Source organism: Ovis canadensis, chromosome 8, assembly GCF_042477335.2.
Source record: "Ovis canadensis isolate MfBH-ARS-UI-01 breed Bighorn chromosome 8, ARS-UI_OviCan_v2, whole genome shotgun sequence".
Lineage (NCBI taxonomy): Eukaryota > Metazoa > Chordata > Mammalia > Artiodactyla > Bovidae > Ovis > Ovis canadensis.
The window spans coordinates 82,563,194-82,584,214 of NC_091252.1; the positions used below are offsets into that span (position 1 = coordinate 82,563,194).

Below are 21,021 nucleotides of genomic sequence, written 5' to 3' on the forward strand. Positions count from 1 at the left end.
TGTGGTGTTGGAGAAGACTCTTGAGAGTCCCTTGGACTGCAAGACGATCCAACCAGTCCATTCCAAAGGACATCAACCCTGGGATTTCTTTGGAAGGAATGATGCTAAAGCTGAAACTCCAGTACTTTGGCCACCTCATGTGAAGAGTTGACTCATTGGGAAAGACTTTGATGCTGGGAGGGATTCGGGGCAGGAGGAGAAGGGGATGACCAAGGATGAGATGGCTGGATGGCATCACTGCCTCAATGAACGTGAATCTGAGTGAACTCCAGGAGATGGTGATGGACAGGGAGGCCTGGCATGTTGTGATTCATGGGGTTGCACAGAGTCAGACATGACTGAGTGACTGAACTGAACTGAACTGAACTGAACTGAATTTGCCTTGATTCACATTGCCTAGACCTAACATTTCAGGTTCCTATGCAATATTGTTCTTTACAGCATCGGACTTTACTTCCATCACCAGTCACATCCACAACTGGGGGCTGTTTTTGCTTTGACTCCATCTCTTCATTCTTTCTAGAGTTATTTCTCCATTGATCTCCAGTAGCATATCGAGTGCCTACCGACCTGGGGAGTTCATCTTTCAGTGTCCTATCTTTTTGCCTTTTCATACAGTTCATGGGGTTTTCAAGGCAAGAATACTGAAGTGGTTTGCCATTCCCTTCTCCAGGGGGCCACATTTAGTCAGAACTTTCCACCATGACATGTCCATCTTGGGTGGCCCTAAAAGGCATGGCTCATAGTTTCATTGAGTTAGACAAGGCTGTGGTCCATGTGATCAGATTGGTTAGTTTTCTGTGATTGTTGTGTTCAGTCTGTCTGCCCTCTGATAAAGAAGGATAAAAGGCTTATGGAAGCTTCCTGATGGGAGAGACTGACTGAGGGGGAAACTGGGTCTTGTTCTAATGGGTGGGGCCATGCTCAGTAAATATTTAATCCAATTTTCTGTTGAAGGGCAGGGCTGTGTTCTCTCCCTGTTATTTGACCTGAGGCCAAACTATGGTGGAGGTAATGAAGATAATGATGACCTCCTTCAAAAGGGCCCATGCACGCACTGCTACACTCAGTGCCCCCAACACTACAGCAGGCCACTGCCGACCCATGCCTCCACCAGAGACTTCTGGACACTCACGGGCAAGTCTGGGTTAGTCTCTTGTGGGGTCAGTACTCCTTTCTCCTGGATCCTGGTGCACACAAGATTCTGTTTGTGCTCTCCCAGAGTCTGTGTCCCACTCCTGTGTAAGTTCTGGCTGAAGTATGGTGGGTTAATGGCAATCTCCTCCAAGAAGGGATATGCCATATCGCAGAGCCCCTGCCTATATTTTTTGTGGCCAAAGATGGAGAAACTCTATAGAGTCAGCAAAAACAAGACCGGGAGCTGACTGTGGCTCAGATCATGAACTCCTTATTGCCAAATTCAGACTTAAATTGAAGAGAGTAGGGAAAACCACTAGACCATTCAGGTATGACCTAAATCAAATCCTTTATGATTATACAGTGGAAGTGACAAATAGATTCAAGGGATTAGATCTGATAGAGTGCTTGAAGAACTATGGATGGAAATTCATGACACTGTACAGGAAGCAGTGATCAAGACCATCCCCAAGAAAAAGAAATGCAAAAATGCAAAATGGTTGTCTGAGAAGGCCTGACAATCAGCTATGAAAAGAAGAGAAGCAAAAGGCAAAAGATAAAAGGAAAGATACCCATCTGAATTCAGAGTTCCAAAGAACAGCAAGGAGAGATAAGAAAGCCTTCCTCAGTGATCAATGCAAAGAAATACAGGAAAAAAATAGAATGGGAAAGACTAGATCTCTTCAAGAAAATTAGAGATAACAAGGGAGGATTTCATGCAATGATGGGCACAGTAAAGGACAGAAATGGTAGGAATCTAACAGAAGTAGAAGATATTAAGAAAAGTGGCAAGAATAGACAGAAATACTATACAAAAAAGATCTTCACAATGCAGATAACCACGATGGTGTGATCACTCACCTAGAGCCACACGTTCTGGAATGCGAAGTCAAGTAAGCCTTAGGAAGCATCCCTATGAACAAAGCTAGTGGAGGTGATGGAATTCCAGTTGAGCTATTTCAAATTCTAAAAGATGATACTGTGAAAGTGCTGCACTCAATATGCCAGCAAATTTGGAAAACTCAGCAGTGGCCACAGGACTGGAAGAGATCAGTTTTCATTCTAATCCCAAAGAACAGCAATGCCAAAGAATGCTCAAACTACTGCACAGTTGCACTCATCTCAGTTCAGTTCAGTTCAGTTCACTTACTCAGTCATGTCTGACTCTTTTCGACCCCATAAATCGCTTCATTCCCGGAGTTTACTCAGACTCATGTCCATCAGGTCAGTGATGCCATCCAGCCATCTCATCCTCTGTCATCCCCTTCTCCTCCTGCCCTCAATCCCTCCCAGCATCAGAGTCTTTTCCAATGAGTCAACTGTTTGCATGAGGTGGCCAAAGTATTGGAGTTTCAGCTTTAGCATCAGTCCTTCCAATGAACACCCAGGACTGATTTCCTTTAGGATGAACTGGTTGGATCTGGTCCCATTACTTCATGGCAAATAGATGGGGAAACAGTGGAAACAGTCAGAGTTTATTTTGGGGGCTCCAAAATCACTGCAGATGGTGGCTGCAGCCATGAAATTAAAAGATGCTTGCTCCTTGGAAGAAAAGTTATGACCAACCTAGACAGCATATTAAAAAGCAGAGATATTACTTTGCCAACTAAGTCTGTCTAGTCAAAGCTACGGTTTTTCCAGTAGTCATGTATGGATGTGAGAGTTGGACTATAAAGAAAGTTGGGTGCTGAAGAATTGATGCTTTTGAACTGTGGTGTTGGAGAAGACTCTTGAGAGTCCCTTAGACAGCAAGGAGATCCAACCAGTCCATCCTAAGGAAATCAGTCCTGAATATTCATTGGAAGGACTGATGCTGGAGCTGAAACTCCTACCCTTTCGCCACCTGATGGGAAGAACTGACTCATTTGAAAAGACCCTGATGCTGGATTGATGCTGGAGAAGGGGACAACAGAGGATGAGATGGTTGGATGGCTTCACCAACTCAATGGACATTAGTTTGAATAGAGTCCAGGAGCTGGCAATGGACAGGGAGGCCTGGCGTGCTGCAGTCCACAGGGTCGCAGAGTTGGACACAACTGAGTCACTGAACTGAACTATCTGTGTAAAACAGTTTTTGCAAATCATAGATTGTAAGCAGAAATTTACCTGGCTAGAATTATTTTATTCCTTGCAGACATCAGTGATAATATTTATTTTAAGAAGGACTTAAAAGTGACTTAACTTTGTAAACTTACAAGTCAGAAGAACAATATACATTTGACCTTTAGAATTGAATACATCTTAAAATCTTCCTCAATCTGACCTGAGAGAGATTTACTTCTTCTACTCCACCATATGCCAAATAAAAATACTAACAGTAACAAAATTGTTTTTACTGAGCGTGTGCTGTGTACAAGGCATTGTTCTAAATGTGTTTCAAGGGCGGAATAATCTAAGCCTCAAAGTCCCAGTGAGGAGGTATCTTATATGATGGTAAAAGTATGGACTATCTAAGGCTGTAGGCCCTGAAACGTTTTTATAAAGGTTGCTAAGTTGCTCAGTTGTGTCCAATTCTTTTACAACCCCATGGACTGTAGCCTGCCTGGTTTCTCTGTCCGTGGGGTTTCCAGGGCAAGAATACTGAAGTAGGTTGCCATTTCCTTTTCCAGGGGATCTTTCCACCCAGAAATGGAGCCGTAATCTGCAAATTCTTTACCACTGCTCCACCTAGGAGGCCCCTTTATAAAGGCTAATTAATATGCTTGAAAGTGAAAGTGTTAGTCACTCAGTCTTGCCTGACTCTGCCACTGTGTGGATTGTAGCTGGTCAGGTTCCTCTGTCCATGGAATTCTGCAGGCAAGAATAGTGGAGTGGGTTGTCATGCCCTCCTTCAGGGGATCTTCCCGACCCAGGGATAGAACCCAGGTCTCCGGCATTGCAGGCTGGTTCTTTACCATCTGAGCCACTTGCCTGGAGTATTAAGTTAAGATACTCAGAAATGTAAGAATGTAGGACAGAATGGATTCCCTGGTGGTCCAGTGGGCAAAGAATCTGCACTCCCAATGCATGGGGCCCGGGTTCAGACTCTGGTCAGGAGACTGCATCCCACATGCCAAAACTGGAAGAGCCTGCTTGCTGCAACTAAGACCCAGTGCAGCCGAATACATTAATCAAGGCTTTTAAAATAATGTACTACAGGAAAGTCACAGTAATTGCACTTTAAAGATTTTTAATGGAGAGAAAAAATTTAGCAGATGACGAGTGTAGAAATTTTACAGCTGAGTCAGATTTGACCTTGAAGAAGAATTCACGAGGAAAAGGATATTGAAAGAAATGGGGAAAATCAGGTAGAAGATAGGGACTGATCTTCCAAATAAAGCTGAAGCAACACAGTTCAGTTCAGTTCAGTCGCTCAGTTGTGTCCGGCTCTTTGCGACCCCATGAATCGCAGTACGGCAGGCCTCTCTGTCCATCACCAACTCCCGGAATTCACTCAGACTCACGTCCATCAAGTCAGTGATGCCATCAAGCCATCTCATCCTCTGTCGTCCCCTTCTCCTCCTGCCCTCAATCCCTCCCAGCATCAGGGTCTTTTTCCAATGAGTCAACTCTTCGCATGAGGTGGCCAAAGTACTGGAGTTTCAGCTTTAGCATCATTCCTTCCAAAGAAATCCCAGGGCTGATCTCCTTCAGAATGGACTGGTCGGATCTCCTTGCAGTCCAAGGGACTCTCAAGAGTTCTCCAACACCACAGTTCAAAAGCATCAATTCTTCGGCACTCAGCTTTCTTCACAGTCCAACTCTCACATCCATACATGACCACAGGAAAAACCATAGCCTTAACTAGGTGGACCTTAGTCGGCAAAGTAATGTCTCTGCTTTTGAATATACTCTCTAGGTTGGTCATAACTTTTCTTCCAAGGAGTAAGCATCTTTTAATTTCATGGCTGCAGTCACCATCTGCAGTGATTTTGGAGCCCCAAAAAATAAAGTCTGACACTGTTTCCACTGTTTCCCCATCTATTTCCCATGAAGTGATGGGATTGAATGCCATGATCTTCGTCTTCTGAATGTTGAGCTTTAACACATGTGCCCCCATAATCCTGGTTTATTGTTTGTTTCGTTTGTTTTTTTGCCATTCTGTAACTTGGGCTAGTCACATAGTGAGTGTGGGTAGAAGAAAGGGTTCCAGACAGAGCATGCAAGACACTGGGTTTTCATCTTTACTCTGTCATTTATTGGCTGTGTGACACTTTACAAGTCACTCTTCTCTGAGCTTTATTTCCTCACTCCTAAAATAGGGGCAGTGCTATGTGGGTATTGTGAATATTAAACATAATATGCTTTTAAAAGTGTAAAATGCTATACAAATGAAGGATATCCTCTACATTATTTTCAGCTTCAGTCACTGAACATGATTCTTCCCTTTCTTGATCTTTTTTTCTTGTTGGCAAACAAAGTATCTTGGCATCAGCTTAGTATTCCGTTATGCTAAACTTCTGAAATTCTTAAGTAGAAAGGCAGTTAGATGACAGAATGCAAAAGCATTTCTGAGCTGGAGCAGGACTATATTCCTAAGCCCACACTTCAACAACCCCTAGACTCGGGTCAACAAGTCTCAAGTCAATAGAATCTTTGGCTAACCCAGTTCATCACCCATCAGGGAATCTATTCTTTATGGATGGTTCCAGGCAAGGGATAAACATGAATTTGGAATCAGACATAATTAAACAATAGATAATACAAATGACCAGCTGAACAAGTCTCTATATTGTGGTAAGATATAGTTAATTTTCTGATCATAGTATATAAATCTTGGAGCAGCTTAGGTTACTAGACTCTTACCGTATATACTTTAAAAAGTGAAAGTTATCCACTCAATCGTGTCCAACTCTTTGCTATCCCATGAACTGTATCCTGCCAGGCTACTCTGTCCATGGAATTCTCCAGGCAAGAGTACTGGAGTGGGTTGCCAACTCCTCCTCCAGGAGATCTTCCCAACCCAGGGATTGAATCCAGGTCTCCTATATTGCAGGCAGATTCTTTACTGTTTGAGCCACCAGGAAAGTTCTAACCCTTTTCCTAACTACCCTGTCCTGATGAACTGAGCTGTAACAGTATCGTGAGGTTTGATATAGCACAACAGTGCGTAGGGGAAGCAGAGGTGGCCAGTCTGCCTCAGAGTTACAGTGGTGATGGCTGGAGTCAGTGGAAAAATATCATATGTTGTGCTCAAAGGAGTGCTGTTACCCTAGAGTCAGAGGTAATGGCAGAAAACCATGTATCCACTGGGGCTGAACAAAAGGCCGAGCCAAGATCTGGAATAAAACAGGACAGAGCAACTGAGCCTACAAGGTAGAAAACCAGCCTAACAGAATTAGGATTGGTTGTGCCGACATTTAGTGTAGATTTACTAACAGAAGGTACAGCTAAAGAGTATGATGGTCCGGTGGTTGACTCCAAGCTTCCAGTGTAGGAATACTGGTTCAATCCCTGGTTGGGGAACCAAGATCCCACATTCTGCAAAGCATGGTCAAAATAAATAAATAAATAAATAAAATGTTAAAATAATGAAAATAAAAAGTTTTAAAAAAGAAAGCATATAACTAGAATATATGTATGCATATTTATTGGTGTTGCTTTCATTTGGTTTTTGGTTTTTTCCTAATGTGTTGAACCAATATCTCCATACATAAAACATTTCAGTAAATAATTAATTATGGATTATTGATAATGGAAACACCAGCACCAGGCACCATCACAGCAACATCACTCTGACCAACAACTGTGATGCTGAACCTTAGGATTGTTACAGTCTTTGGAGTTTTCTAGCTGTTTGGATTGTGAGCAATCAAGAGTCCGTGCAACATTCTCCAAATTACTGATTTAGAAAATTCATTAATCACAAAAAGTAAATAAAAAGTCAGTACTAACAAAGGAAAAATCACAAAGGCAGAGATAATAAAATATTAGGAGGAATGGCATTTAGCCCAGTACTTGGGTAGAAAATTAACTAAAAACTTTGACAAGCGAAGTGAAATAGGATGAAAATCTGAGAAAAAAGAAAACTGGCTGCTGGAGAATTTGGTCAATTAAACCTAGGAGGAAAGTCAAAGTGAAGGTGAATTAACAGAATATTTGCTATGATGCTGCTTAAAACTTTGATTTTGAATCGTAAATTTTTCCCTGATGAGGTATATCCCTAAATTCTAATCAAGAAGGAAGGGTTTAAGAGTTATATATAAGCATGGGGAGCCCTACTCCTCCCACACCCTCAGATGGAGTGCAGAATTGGTGAAAGATATCACACAAATGTAACTATTCAATATCTTTTCAAGTATCTTCTTTCTCCTTTGGCTCTCTTTAAGTTTGATGATCCACAAGTGAAGAACCTGTGCTTCTTGAAACTGAGCAGAACCCTGTGGGGCCCCTCCAAGTTCAAAGGTCCCTCCATGTCCTCCACCTCTTACATGTAGAAAAACTGAGGTCTCCCAGGTCTCCTCTGAGTCGCAAAAGAGCGAACTCAAGCAGTTAATGATTAGGACAAGAGAGTCATGGAATCCTTCCATGTCTGATGCACACTGTTGACTTGTTTTACAGATACGATATCTGTCACCAGAGGGAAAGAACTAACTGCATGATGACCAGACTATAGCTATGACATAGCTGCTGCTGCTTGAACAGCACTGAATCTGTGGCTACCACAATTCCAAGAAATGGCCTTAAGAGAATGGGATTAACAATCATCTGTATTTTTGTGGGCATCCAAATAACTGTGGCTTGTACTGCCTGTATATGTAAGCAGACACTAAAACTGCCAGCAAACAAATGTTACAGACCCGTGTCAGCATCTTCCACTCTAAGACTATGGTGTCCTATGTCAGCATGAAGAAGTTAAAGAAGATACACCTTCATCCATAATTCCATACAAATGTTGTCATGTTTGACACTGGGGATTTGTAAGTAGCTCTTTGCAGGAGGCTCTCTGTCTTGTCACATTACTAAAGCTATATTTTAACTAATTTGCATATGTGATGTCTCTGTGCTTAACTAACTTCTGGCCCAAGCACACCTTTCAAACACTTTGCTTACACAATGCCTCACATAACCTGCTAATTCTTTTCTTAAAGAGGTAGAAATGAAGAATAAGTGCTTAACAGATGACTACAACTTTTCCCCAGCTTTCCCTTTAGTAATCTGGAGAGCAGACTCTGTGAACAAGATAGCATCGAAAGAAGGCTCACGAGCAGTCAACACTTGCATGCAATGACAGATGGCAAAGAATCTGATGCTCTATTTTAACAATTCACTGAGATTATTTCCCCCTTTTTCCTTTAAAAACTTTCATGGCTGTGCAGAATATTCAGAGTTGGTTCTAGGACACAAGCTACTTTCTCCCCAGGTTGCTGACCTCTCAAATAAAGCAAGTTTTCCTTTTCCAACCAACACTTGCTTCTCAAGTATTGGCTTTTGAGTGGTGAGCAGCCAAAACTGAGTTCAATAACATTCCATTCTAGATGAGGTCCAGAGAAACTACAAGCTTCCCAGAAAAGAAAGCAGGCACCCCCATCCAGTTGGTGAAGCCAGGAAAACAAATATATCAGGATGTAGGTATGGGGAGGCTGAGAAAGGTCCCCTGGTTTGAGGCTCACAACTGGACAAAGGATGTCATATTAGATGGATATAGCATAGGCACTGCCCCCTAGAAATCTGCTGATACATGGCTATATCTCAGCAGATCCAGGGAGTAGAGTTGGGCTCCTAGGACCATCTCTTTGTCCTTTGAAAGACTGTATTTATTTCCTGTGTTGAAGACCTGGTGAGTCAAACCAAGGCTCACAAGTCAATACTTCTCTTTCTCCACCAGGGCAGCATTGAGAAAGGGGACAAAAAGCAAACACCTTGGAATGACTGTTTACAAACTTACAGTTGATAAAGCCCTTAGTTTACCTGATGTAACAAGACTAATTTTCCATACCCGCTTCAAAAAAATGGTGAGTAAGCTTCAAGTCAGAAAATAATTTTGTCATTTGAAGATGAAGAATGTTTCACTCTCTTGTACACTGTAAACTTTGTGCCTGCTGCTATAATAATCATGTTTCAAATAAGCAAAAGAGATCCTCTTTTGCAGATCTCTGTCCCTTTCCCAAATATGCCCCTGGATAATTATTTGGCTGCCACCGAAGCAACAACCAGAGCTGCATGGTGTCCAAGAAAACCTCAGATCCTATGTTTGCTAATTGGACATAACAATTCATGCTCGGGGGCAAAATCAGGCAAAACGGGATTTATTCTGCCAGGATTGTTTTGGCTCCCATATTTTGGTTAGCATCAATACCTCAGTCCAAGTTTTTTGATCCCTAAAGCTACTTTCTTGGCAAGTAACACCCAGTTATCTACCCAAGTATAAGAAACACTCATTCCACACTATATCTGGAGAGACCAGAACTTGCTGTGGGAGACGAGGAGGATTTGTAGCTGGGTAGATCTTTGTGCTTCTCAGAAACTTGATCACTTTAGAATAAGACCAAGTGTGAGAATTAATTCACCAGGAACTAAAGTTATAAACAGATGACAATAATATTCTGGCATATGATCTTTCCATTTAAATATCTTATAAATATAAATCATAGCTTGTAAATCAAATTACTGAGAAACAAATAGGCCAATGACATAACTTGAGGTTTAACTAATTAAAATTTGAAAACTTTCAATTCTTCAATTACAAAATGGAGGCCCAAATAATCAGCTCTGCCCGATCTCTGTAGTAGATGCTAAGGTTATAAAAGAGTTTTGGGGAAAAAATGAAAATCAGATGGAATCTTTAAAGGATTCTTAAAGATTTCAATTATTTCCTCTGTATACAAAATTTGAAGCAGAGAAAGTGACCTAAAGAGGACACTACTTCAGTCTTGTAGAACTCCAAATAAATCAAAGTTCTTTGATTTTAAAGAATAGTCAATTTTTCCTAAAAGAGATTAGTGTGCAGTGTACTGACAAAACTTATATTTCTATTACTTTTTATTTTTTTATTTTTGTTTGTTGGTATTTACTATCTGATTTCATCTCTATAGCATGTCTTATCTTTTTCCCACTTCACAAAGGGACATTTGTAATTTGAGGGGTTAAGTGACAAGCTAAAGGATTATTTGGCATATACTAGAAATGAGAAGGAACTCCTGCCTTCTGGCCCAGAGCCCATTGATTCATTCTGTCTCAGTCAACTGCTCTATGCCCCAGGGACGCAGCAGAGATGAAAACAGACCCTTACAAATAAATGGCTAGTGTGTCAGGTAGTGAGCAGGCTTGACTTTGCCAGGATTATTTTGGCTTCCATTTTGGGGTTAGCCCCACTCCCTCATTCCAAATTCTCTGACCCCTTAAAGCTACTTTTCTGGTGAATCCTCCAGAATTTCCAGTTCTCCATGCAGGTGTACGAAACACCCATTCCATAATACCTGGAAAGGCCAAGGCTTTCTGTGGGAGAAAATGAAGGCTTGCAGCTGGACAGAGCTTTTTGTTTCTTTCAAACTTGATTATTTTAGAATTAATAAGAGCAAATGTTAGAATTCACAATTAATTAGAATTAAATAGAGTAATTAATTAGAATTAATTCACAAGAAACTAAAAGTCTCTTCCAAAAAGGGAAAAAAATAAGGAGTCTGGAGCAGATATGGGAAGTACCAGTGTGTATGTTTGTGTGTGTGTGCACATGCACATGTGCACATGTGTGTTTGGGAGGGAGGGAGGGGTGAAACATGGGAATGGATCACATAAATATCTGAGGAAAGAGAAACATTGGCCAGAGGTCAGAGGTCGGCTAAATTCAGCTCACCACCTGCTCATGTAAATAAAGTTTTATTGGAACACAGCCACACTCATTTGTTCAGCGTCAATGGGTTTTTGCACTATATTGGTAGTGTTGAGTCATTGTGACTGAGGCTGTACGTGACCCATAGAACTGAAAACGTTTACTCTCTGGCCCATTAAGGAAAACATTTGCTAACTCCTGGTTCATGCAGAAGGAAAAACAGGCGCAAAGCCTGTAAGGCACAAAGTGTGTTTGTTGGGTTCAAGGATTAGTAAGAAACCTAGTGTGGCTAAGGTGAGTGAATCAGTGAAGCAAGGGATAAGGACAGAGTGAGCCCAGACCCTGCAGGGCCTTTCTAGGCCATTGCATAGAACTTTGACCTTTATTCAGAGTGAGGTGAGAAACTATCGGAGGAGGCTGAGTACCCACAGACATACTCTGACTTACATTTTATATTGATCACTTTTTTAAGAATAGATGAGGAGGGGGGGAATTTGGTATATACTGAAAAAATCCAGATGAAAATTATTCTGGCCTGGACTAAAGCATGAAGTTGGAAATTGTGAGAACTGGTCAAATTCCTAATACATGAATATACTGTAAAGAAAGTTTTGATGGGATTTTTTTGGTAAACTTGAAATAGAGGTATGTGGTGTGTGTGGGGGTGTGGTGGGGGCAGGTAGGGAGGCAGATGATCCAAGATGGCTCATGCAGGCCTGTACATCTGGGTGGACAGTCACCATTTATAGACAAAGAGACGATTATGAGGATATAAAGCGTAGATTGTGGCTGGAAGTGAAGAATTCAGTTTGGATACTAAAATTTTAGATGTCTTTTGAATATTCAAGTGGCAATGTCAAGAGGCATATATGAATCACATATGGAGTTCAGCAGAAAGGTTGAAACAGACATACAAATCTGGGAGTTATCAATGTTTAAATAATGGTGAAGTCACAGGAACAGAATAAGATCACGTAGAGAGTACCTACAAACATCCACAGAAATTGACTTGAATAAAATCCTAAAAGATGATGCTGTTAAAGTGCTGCACTCAATGTGGCAGCAAATTTGGAAAACACAGCAATGGCTACAGGACTGGAAAAGGTTAGTTTTCATTCCAGTCCCAAAGAAGGCAATGCCAAAGAATGTTCAAACTACTGCACAACTGCACTCATTTCACATGTTAGCAAGGTAATGCTCAAAATCCTTCAGGCTAGACTTCAACAGTATATGAAACAAGAACTTCCAGATATACAAGTTGGATGTAGAAAAGGCAGAGGAACCGGAGATCAAATTGCCAACTCCACCGGATCATAGAAAAAGCAAGGGAATTCCATAAAAATGTCTACCTCTGTTTCATTGACTATGTTAAAGCTTTTAACTATGTGGATCACAACAAACTGTAGAGATTTCTTAAAGAGATGGGAATACCAGACTACCTTACCTGCCTCCTGAGAAATCTGTATGCAGGTCAAGAAGCAACAGTTAGAACTGCACATGAAATGATGGATTGGTTCAAAATTGAGAAAGTACTATGTCAAGCCTGTATATTACCCTGCATATTTAATTTATATGCAGAGTACATCATGCCAGACTGGATGAAGCACAAGCTGGAATCAAGATTGCCTGAAGAAACATCAATAACCTCAGATATGCAGATACCACCCTAATGGCAGAAAGTAAAGAGAAATTAAAGAGCCTCTTGATGAGGGTGAAAGAGGAGAGTAAAAAAAAAAAAAACTAGCTTAAAACTCAATATTCAGCAAACTAAGATCATGGCATCTGGTTCCATCACTTCATGGCAAAGAGATGGGGAAAAAGTGGAAACAGTGACAGATTTTATTTTCTTGGGCTCCAAAATCACTGCAGACAGTGACTGCGGCCATGAAATTAAAAGACACTTGCTTCTTGGAAGAAGTTATGAAGAACATAGTGTATTAAGAAGCAGAGACATCAGTTTGCTGACAAAGGTCCATTTAATCAAAGCTATGATTTTTCTAGTAGTCATGTATAGATGTGAGAGGTGGACCACAAAGAAGGCTGAGCACTGAAGAATTGATGCTTTCGAATTGTGGTGCTAGAGAAGCCTCTTGAGAGTCCCTTGGACAGCAAAGAGATCATACCAGTCACTCCTAAAGGAAATCAGTCCTGAATATTCCCTGGAAGGACTGATGCTGAAACTGAAGCTCCAATACTTTGGCCAACTGATGCAAAGAGCTGACTCACTGGAAAAGGCTGATTCTGGGAAAGATTGAGGGCAGGAGGAGAAAGGGGAGACAGAGGATGAGATGTTTGGATTATATCACCGACTCAATGGACATGAGTTTGAGCAAACTCCAGGAGATAGTGAATGACAGGGAAGCCTGGCATGCTGCAGTCCATGGGGTTGCAAAGAGTCAGACACGATTTAATGACTGAACAACAACAATTTCAATGTATGTGACAGGTTTTGAGCTAAGAACTTTGTATTTTTTTTTTCTCATCTTACAACCCTCTACTTGGGTTTTCTTTTACATCTGAGGAAATGAACACTTAAGTGAGCAGTCTGACATTACCTGGCTAGTGACACAATCCAGGTTATGCCTGCCTCTGTGGTAGAGCCCTCTCTGCTCTGCCAGGACATAAGGAACAGGAAAACAAGAGTGAGCATCAGCTCTGTATGTCTGAATACTGAAGGAGGCATAGAGTTTCCCAAGTAGGCTACCCAGTAACATAAAATTATCACCAGATGGGCACCTCTGCTTTGAGTTTCAACTGCAGTGAGAGGCTTCTTAAAGGAAACCACTAGGCTGGTGAACCACGATAATGCTGTCATGGAACTTCCTTCTCAACTTCCTGAATTTAACAAACTCTCGCATCATGAAGAAGCAGAAAATTTCTCATTTAAGAGCAGATTAAGAGGCAGACACTGCAGAGGAATGCATGCATCAATGTGATGCACTGCATCACAGGCAAGCTGTAGGTTACTAAGGTTAGATGTTCTTGCAGGACACTGGAAAAATCCTTCATTAAGTCACAGGAAAGAAACCTCATGACTGAAAACTGAATATGAATCATTTAAAGCAGCACAGAGACAGAGGCTATTACTCAACAATAGATCTGACCCATGATGTTACTAAAATCCTTATAGCATTGCTTTAATCCTCACAAAGAAAAAGTTTCTTGGTTGACCGGTAGTCTCAAACTTGATCTTGTTTCCACTGGCCTCATGGAAGTGCAGTCATTCAACTGCTAAACATAACGTGGAGCATCATGCCTCTGTCTTCCTACAGGCCTGGGCTGAAAGTAACCATCACTTATTTTACCCCTACAGAAATCAAAAGAGGTTCATCTCTCCATGTTGAAGAGTGAACAGGAACTAACCTATGTGCACAAGGGCTTCCACTTACCCTAGTTAGGAAGCCACACCTTGAGGTTACACCCTCTTTATGGTTATGAGGAAACCAAGGAAGGGATGTTGTGTTTTGGGCCCTGCTGAACAAGATTAAGTCTTGGCAAAAATATTTAGGTCATGCTGGTTTGGATGAAACCTATTCAGAGGTTTTGGATGAATAATAGGGAACTGAGTGATTACAGGGTCTTTCCTCCTCCACCCTTCATGTTTCCCAACCCCAGGTGTTGCTTCCACAGACACCCATCCTCTGGGACAAGATACCGTGGTGATAAGTACATACCCAATGGGAGGGCATTATTAGTATGGAGAGTTTGAAATGATATACAGTAATAATCCTCAGGAGAATCAAAAGATGCTTTTGGCATTGATGTTTGTCCTTCCTTTTAGGGATTTTGTTTTCTTTATCGAGTGCCATAAGCAAGTCTGTCATGTCTGTATTTCCCATAACACTCAGCAAAGTACCTGTCACCAACTGGGTACAGGGCAAACCTTGGTGAAATGAATACCAGTCATCACCCTGCTGCAGATGAACAGAAGCACCAGGATTCAGACTCCTGATCCTGTCTTCTGGAGACTGTGCTAGGGCAGCACTCTTCTCTTTCTCCCTTGCTCTATAGACTTTAAACATTTTGTGTCCTCAACATCATGCTTATTATCTCTCTGGATGTATTTATGAGCCAGGAACAAACAGAGCTAAACCACTACAGTGTACATAATCATGTTTCTTGTCCCTTCCCTGTGAAAAGTATTCTTTGTGCTTCCAGGCTGTTCACTGCCCCCCCCCCCCACCCCCGATTAACTGAGAATATTAGGTGAGTGTCAGAGAGAAGGGAGTAGATGCTGTGATACAAGAATATGTCTAAGCAGATTGAGGAAGGGGGATTTGGAGACAGTGAGTAAGCTATCCAGCAAAGGCTAGGATTTCTAAGGAGAGAGGGATCTGGGGTATTGGAAAAACTGCCATGAGGTGGGGAAGAGTAGCAGGGCATGTATAAATAGGTGGAGAATGTCCCGTGCTAACTGTTTTGCCTTCCATCAAAGTTTGTCTTAAGAAATCATTCAAGAAAGATCGAATTCCAAGGCTTCAAGAGCTAGGGATGTGTAACATTTTGGTGTACTGACGTGTTAGTAGGTTATTTAATGGGATTCCCAGGTGGTCCGTTTGTGTGTGCATGTTTGAGGGGGGCATAGTTGGAGACAGGGGACAGGTGAGGTGGAGAAGAACAAAGCAGTGGGGTTGGGGGTGGAACAAAATACTAACTTTAACTGCTTTTCAAAGCTTACTCAGTTTCTACAACATATTAAATGTGATTAATTGTATAAAGTACAAACTTTATGGTTAGCTCTTCAGTCACAAATCAAATATGAGAAATTATTTACAGTAAGATTTAAAACCTAAAATAATACTATAATTAAAAATTCTAGAAGCATTATTTCTCACCTCAAATATGGTCCCATTGTAGGACTATCATTCCCACTGTAGCAAGATTATATAATTAGAAATATTATAGAAATACAATATTATAGAAATAGAAATATTTATAAATATATATAATATATAGATATTTATACTAGTTTATTATATAAGTATATATAATAAATATTTAGAAATATATTTCTAGAAATAGAAATATTATATAATTATAACATATTATAATTTGAAATATATTAGAATTTATTGAGGATCTGATCGCTCAGTTTCTAATTTTTAAGAATCTGACAGTATTTCTCTCTTACATTTCTGAATGCCTCACATTTTCTGTTTAAGTGCTCATTTGGTTCAATTTGTATTGTTTTGCACTTCCCTTGAACTTTCCCTTGAACTTAAGTTCAGTTCAGTGGCTCAGTCGTGTCCAACTCTTTGTGACTCCATGGACTGCAGCATACCAGGCTTCCCTGTCCATCACCAACTCCCGGAGGTTGCTCAAATTCATGTCCATCGAGTCAGTGATGCCATCCAACCATCTCATCCTCTGTCATCTCCTTCCTCTCCTGCCTTCAGTCTTTCCCAGCATCAGGGTCTTTTGCAATGAGTCAGTTCTTTGCATCAGTTAGCCAAAGTATTGGAGCTTCAGCTTCAGCATCAGTCCTTGATGAATAGTCAGGATAGATTTCCTTTAGGACTGACTGGTTGGATCTCCTTGCAGTCCAAGGGACTCTCAAGAGTCTTCTCCAACACCACAGTTCAAAAGCACTACTGTGGGCAAGACTCCCTTCAAAGAAATGGAGTAGCCCTCATAGTTAACAGAAGTCTGAAATGCAGTACTTAGGTACAATCTCAAAAACAACGGAATGATCTCTGTTCATTTCCAAGGCAAACCATTCTATATCACAGTAATCCAAGTCTATGCCCCAATCACTAACGCCAAAAAAGCTGAAGTTGAACGGTTCTATGAAGATCTATAAGACCTTCTAGGACTAACACCCCCAACAGATATCCTTTTCATCACAGGGGACTGGAATGCAAAAGTAGGAAGTCAAGAGATACCTGGAGTAACAGGTAAGTTTGGCCTTGGAGTACAAAACGAAGCAGGGCAAAGGCTTAACAGAGTTTTGTCAAGAGAACGCACTGGTCATAGCAAACACCCTCTTCCCAACAACACAAGAGAAGACTACACATGGACATCACCAGATGGTCAATACTGAAATCAGATTGATTATATTTGTAGCGAAGCTGGAGAAGCTTCCTATTGTCAGCAAAAACAAGACCAGCAGCTGACTGTGGCTCAGATCATGAACTCTTATTGCAAAATTGAGGCTTAAATTGAAGAAAGCAGGGAAAACCACTAGACCATTCAGGTATGACCTAAGTCAACTCCTGATTAATTACTGATCAATTTTCTTTCCCTTGAACTTACTGATCTTTGTCTAGGCACTTTTGTATTTAGTTTAATGATAATCTTACAAATAATATTAAATAGTAATAGAGGTAATCCATGGAATAATGAAGGCTTATTAATATCTGCCTAATCTATTTTTCTAGAAAGGCCAGAGCTTGACAAAGAAGGTCACAACATAGTGGATCCTGCTTGTTCCCAGATGAGGCTTGTTTATTTAGCTGATGATATTTGTCCAGTTCATGCAGGTACAAATGGTAACTGGAAATTCTCCAGAAGTCATAAATGTGGAAATTAAATTGCAACACCACTCTTCTAAGTACTCAGACTGAAAACGGGGGCATTATCCTTCTCTTTTCTCTTTCTCTGATACCCTCCCTCATTCTGTTAGCGAATCTTGGCTCTACCATTAACAGAGTCAGACCCTTTCTCATAGCAACCACTACTTTTAACCATTCCAAGCCTCCATTTGCTTGCTGGGCTACTGTAGCAGCCTGTTAATTGTAGGCAGAATTGTGAGTATAAAGTAAAAAGGGCAGTGAAAAATGGCTACAATATCTCCACATTCCTTTACATTGGGGGCAGGTTGTACCTGAATTTCTGACCAGAATATTTGATTGCAAGAACCAGAAACCTAGTAGAACTCATGAATACAAAGAAAGAAAGTATTGCCAGATTTCCCAAGGAATAAGATTGGAAATTGGAAAGTCAGGAATGGAGACTTTCCACCTCACTAGAGTCACTTCTCTGGTATAGTTTGTGTGTCTGCTTGGTTCTCCTAGGTTCCATAGATGTCTGGGAACTCTCAGCTTTAATCCCAGCTCTGCATGACTTCTTAGTTTGAGTCTAATTGGCATCTTTATGACTCAATTCCAGATTCCCAGAAGAAGGTGATCTCCTGGTTTGGCTTACTTCAGGTGTCTGCCTTTGAACCAATCAGTTTAGACCAAGACACATGGTCATGAGATCAAAACAGAGGTGCCCAGTTCTAGCATTTCAGCAGGGCCTAGGGGACCCATTCAGAAAAGGGGACGTGAACCAGGCAAACTAACTAATTAACATCTCTACTGCAATTTACGGATAATTTAAATTCAATATTCTGTTAAATGGTGTAGTGAATCAATTATTGTCATGCACACATCCTTTGGGACTCAATAAATGAAAATTAAGTCAATACAAATGAATGCTTAGCAGGTGAGGTAAAGTTTGTCTACCTTCCAGAAAGCTTTTGCCAATAACATAATTTCTTTTTAAAATATTTATTGTCAGTTTCTACTTTATTCTTATCAATCAGTATCCAGCTGCCCCTGTGAGACCAATAACAGAGCCTTTGTTAGCCTGGTAGCCTTTAAACAAGATAATGAAGATGGGCAGATTCAGGAATGTTATGAATTCTTGGTCTTTGGCCTTTCATGACAAATAATTGAATAAGCTGCCTTTCCTCCTATGTATCAATTTTTTTAACCTTTTAATTTCTATTGAATTAACTGAGTATTGCTTAGAGCTGTCCTAACTCAGCTAAATGTATTAATAATACTGCTGTTTATAATTTGTCAGTGGTATGTATTATTATGTCATCATCTCCTGGTCCCTTCTCCAATAAGCAGGTAAGAAAGAATTCCATTTGGGAGAATATCATAGAAAGCCATTGAATTCTCCCAAAGGCAGAAAGATATTCAATTGTTTGGAATTGATATACTGAGTCATTCAAGCAAACAAAACAAGAATAAATAAATAAAATTTTGTTGTGAGATTACTATGGGTAAAACTACCCCATGTGCTAAATTTTTAAATGAATAATATAAATTATTGATTTTTAGTCAGTTTTATTATAAACTTTAAATTTCTAATTAATTTTAATTTTAAAATAAAATCCTAATTTAAAACCAACTGATTAGTTGAAACTGAGATGAAATATCATGCGTTTGAGGATCTCTTAATTTTATCTTTGCCATCACAAAAGTAGATATTTGGGAGTGTTGTTGCTTTTTACCTAACAGAATTCTAGATATGTCTCTGAAACAGGAGAAGATAGATTGCAAGTGTACAAAGCTAACCTACAGTAGCAGATATGCTCAATATTCATCTTAAATTGTTTAAAGTTTACATGTCCTCTGGGAACCAAAGTTTTGAGAATGTCAGGATGAGTTCATAATCTGATGAGACGGATGAAGTGTAAAAATCAAAACAAAATTCCAAAAGTCCTCGCCCCTTAAATTGGTGGGGTACTGGCCTAAACTGGTGATTTGTTGAAGTCCCTTTCTCCCCAAGGACCCTGATAGCAGTTTTTCCATTTTACTATGCGTACCTCATGAGAAGAGTTAACTCATTGGAAAATACTCTGATGCTTGCAGGGATTGAGGGCAGGAGGAGAAGGGGACAACAGAGGATGAGATGGCTGGATGGCATCACTGACTCGATGGACGTGAGTCTGAGTGAACTCCGGGAGTTGGTGATGGACAGGGAGGCCTGGCGTGCTGCGATTCATGGGGTCGCAAAGAGTCGGACACAACTGAGTGACTGAACTGAACTGAACTGAATGTGTACCTAATTAGTGCAAACTTTACATTTTTCTTCCCCAGTTTATCCTCCAAAACCCAAGGAAGAAGGTAGTATTAATCTCATTTTACACATGAGGAATCTAACCCGTAGGAAAAGTAAGGAATTTGTCCAAGGTTGCCCATGTTACCAAGGTCTGGATTGAAATCCATGTCTGGCAGACAATGGAGTCTAGGATTTTTCCACTATACCACAAAGCCTCTCAGCAAGAAATTGTCCTTTCTCCAAACAGTTTCATAATCCAGTGATGACAAATCATCCAACAGATATATTTTCAAACTAGGTGAAAAGGTGGATCATAAAATTCTGTGGGGAAGTGATCTCTCTTTTTTGCAATTTACAGAGGTTAAAGCGTCTGCCTCCAATGTGGGAGACCTGGGTTCAGTCCCTGGGTCAGGAAGATCCCCTGGAGAAGGAAATGATAACCAACTCCAGTATTCTCGCCTGGAGAATCCCATGGACGGAGAAGCCTGGTAGGCTACAGTCCATGGGGTCGCAAAGAGTCGGACACGACTGAGTGACTTCACCCTTCACCCTATAGAGATATACCTATTTTTTAAAAAGCTCTCCAGGTAATTCTGACTGTCTCCCAGCTGGCTTCTAATGCTTTTTTCCCTCCTCTTCACCTAGCCAACTCCTCCTCACCTGGACTCAACTATGATGAGTTCCCCATCTCCAGGCCTTCTCCTGCCTTCCCTTAACCCTCTTCAGTCCTTCTCTTGCATGATTTCCTCAATGAACTCATCACATTGTTTCACAATTATTTATTTACTTGAGGTTTGCTCCTATTTGACTGGCGAGCTCGTTGAAAGCTTTGAGTCTTCAGTACCTAGCAAAGTGTTGACACTCAAAAAATGTAATCAGTAAACAAAATTTTCAGAGCCACTTAGAAATGGCCTGAAAAAAATCTTAAAACTTGTTTTTATCGCTGGTTACGCCTAGTGAATTAACTAGGTAATTCAATAAATATTCAATACATATTAAATTCAATACATATTAAAACAATTTTATAGGTTTCTAGTGTAAGACAGCGTTCTTGGATGCGGAAGCTCCAGAGTACTACATTTCCCGAAATTCCTGAGGCTCAGTCGCTACTGGTTTGTTGACTGTTCTTGACAGCCTGTCATTTCAACCAATACTCTGACGAGAATTTCCCTGCACCGGGCGGGAGGCGACCAATCATAAGGAAGAGGGCGGGAACTTCTTATTTGGGCTCAGAAAACCCTCTGTAACTCAGAAGCGTCAGGGGCTGGGAGTTGCTAGCTTTGGGAGAGTACGCTTCTTCCCACTTCCACCTCACTAATTAGACTTCGTCTTTATGGGTTTCCAACCTTTTCTTTACT

At 40.7% G+C, this 21,021-nt stretch overlaps 2 protein-coding genes across 3 annotated transcripts in view; one reads left to right on the forward strand and one right to left on the reverse strand.

The window, feature by feature from the left end:
- Positions 1–21,021, reverse strand: part of LOC138444655 (uncharacterized) — a 167,275-nt gene that overhangs the window by 114,172 nt on the left and 32,082 nt on the right. The window lies entirely within an intron of this gene.
- STXBP5 (syntaxin binding protein 5) overlaps positions 1–21,021 on the forward strand; it is a 206,972-nt gene that overhangs the window by 15,503 nt on the left and 170,448 nt on the right. For both annotated transcript variants that reach the window (XM_069598647.1, XM_069598648.1), the window contains exons 2-3: positions 7,678–8,036; positions 8,945–9,071. In XM_069598647.1, the coding sequence (XP_069454748.1) occupies positions 8,017–8,036; positions 8,945–9,071 (147 nt within the window). In that variant the 5' untranslated portion in view covers positions 7,678–8,016. The remainder of the gene's footprint in view (positions 1–7,677; positions 8,037–8,944; positions 9,072–21,021) is intronic.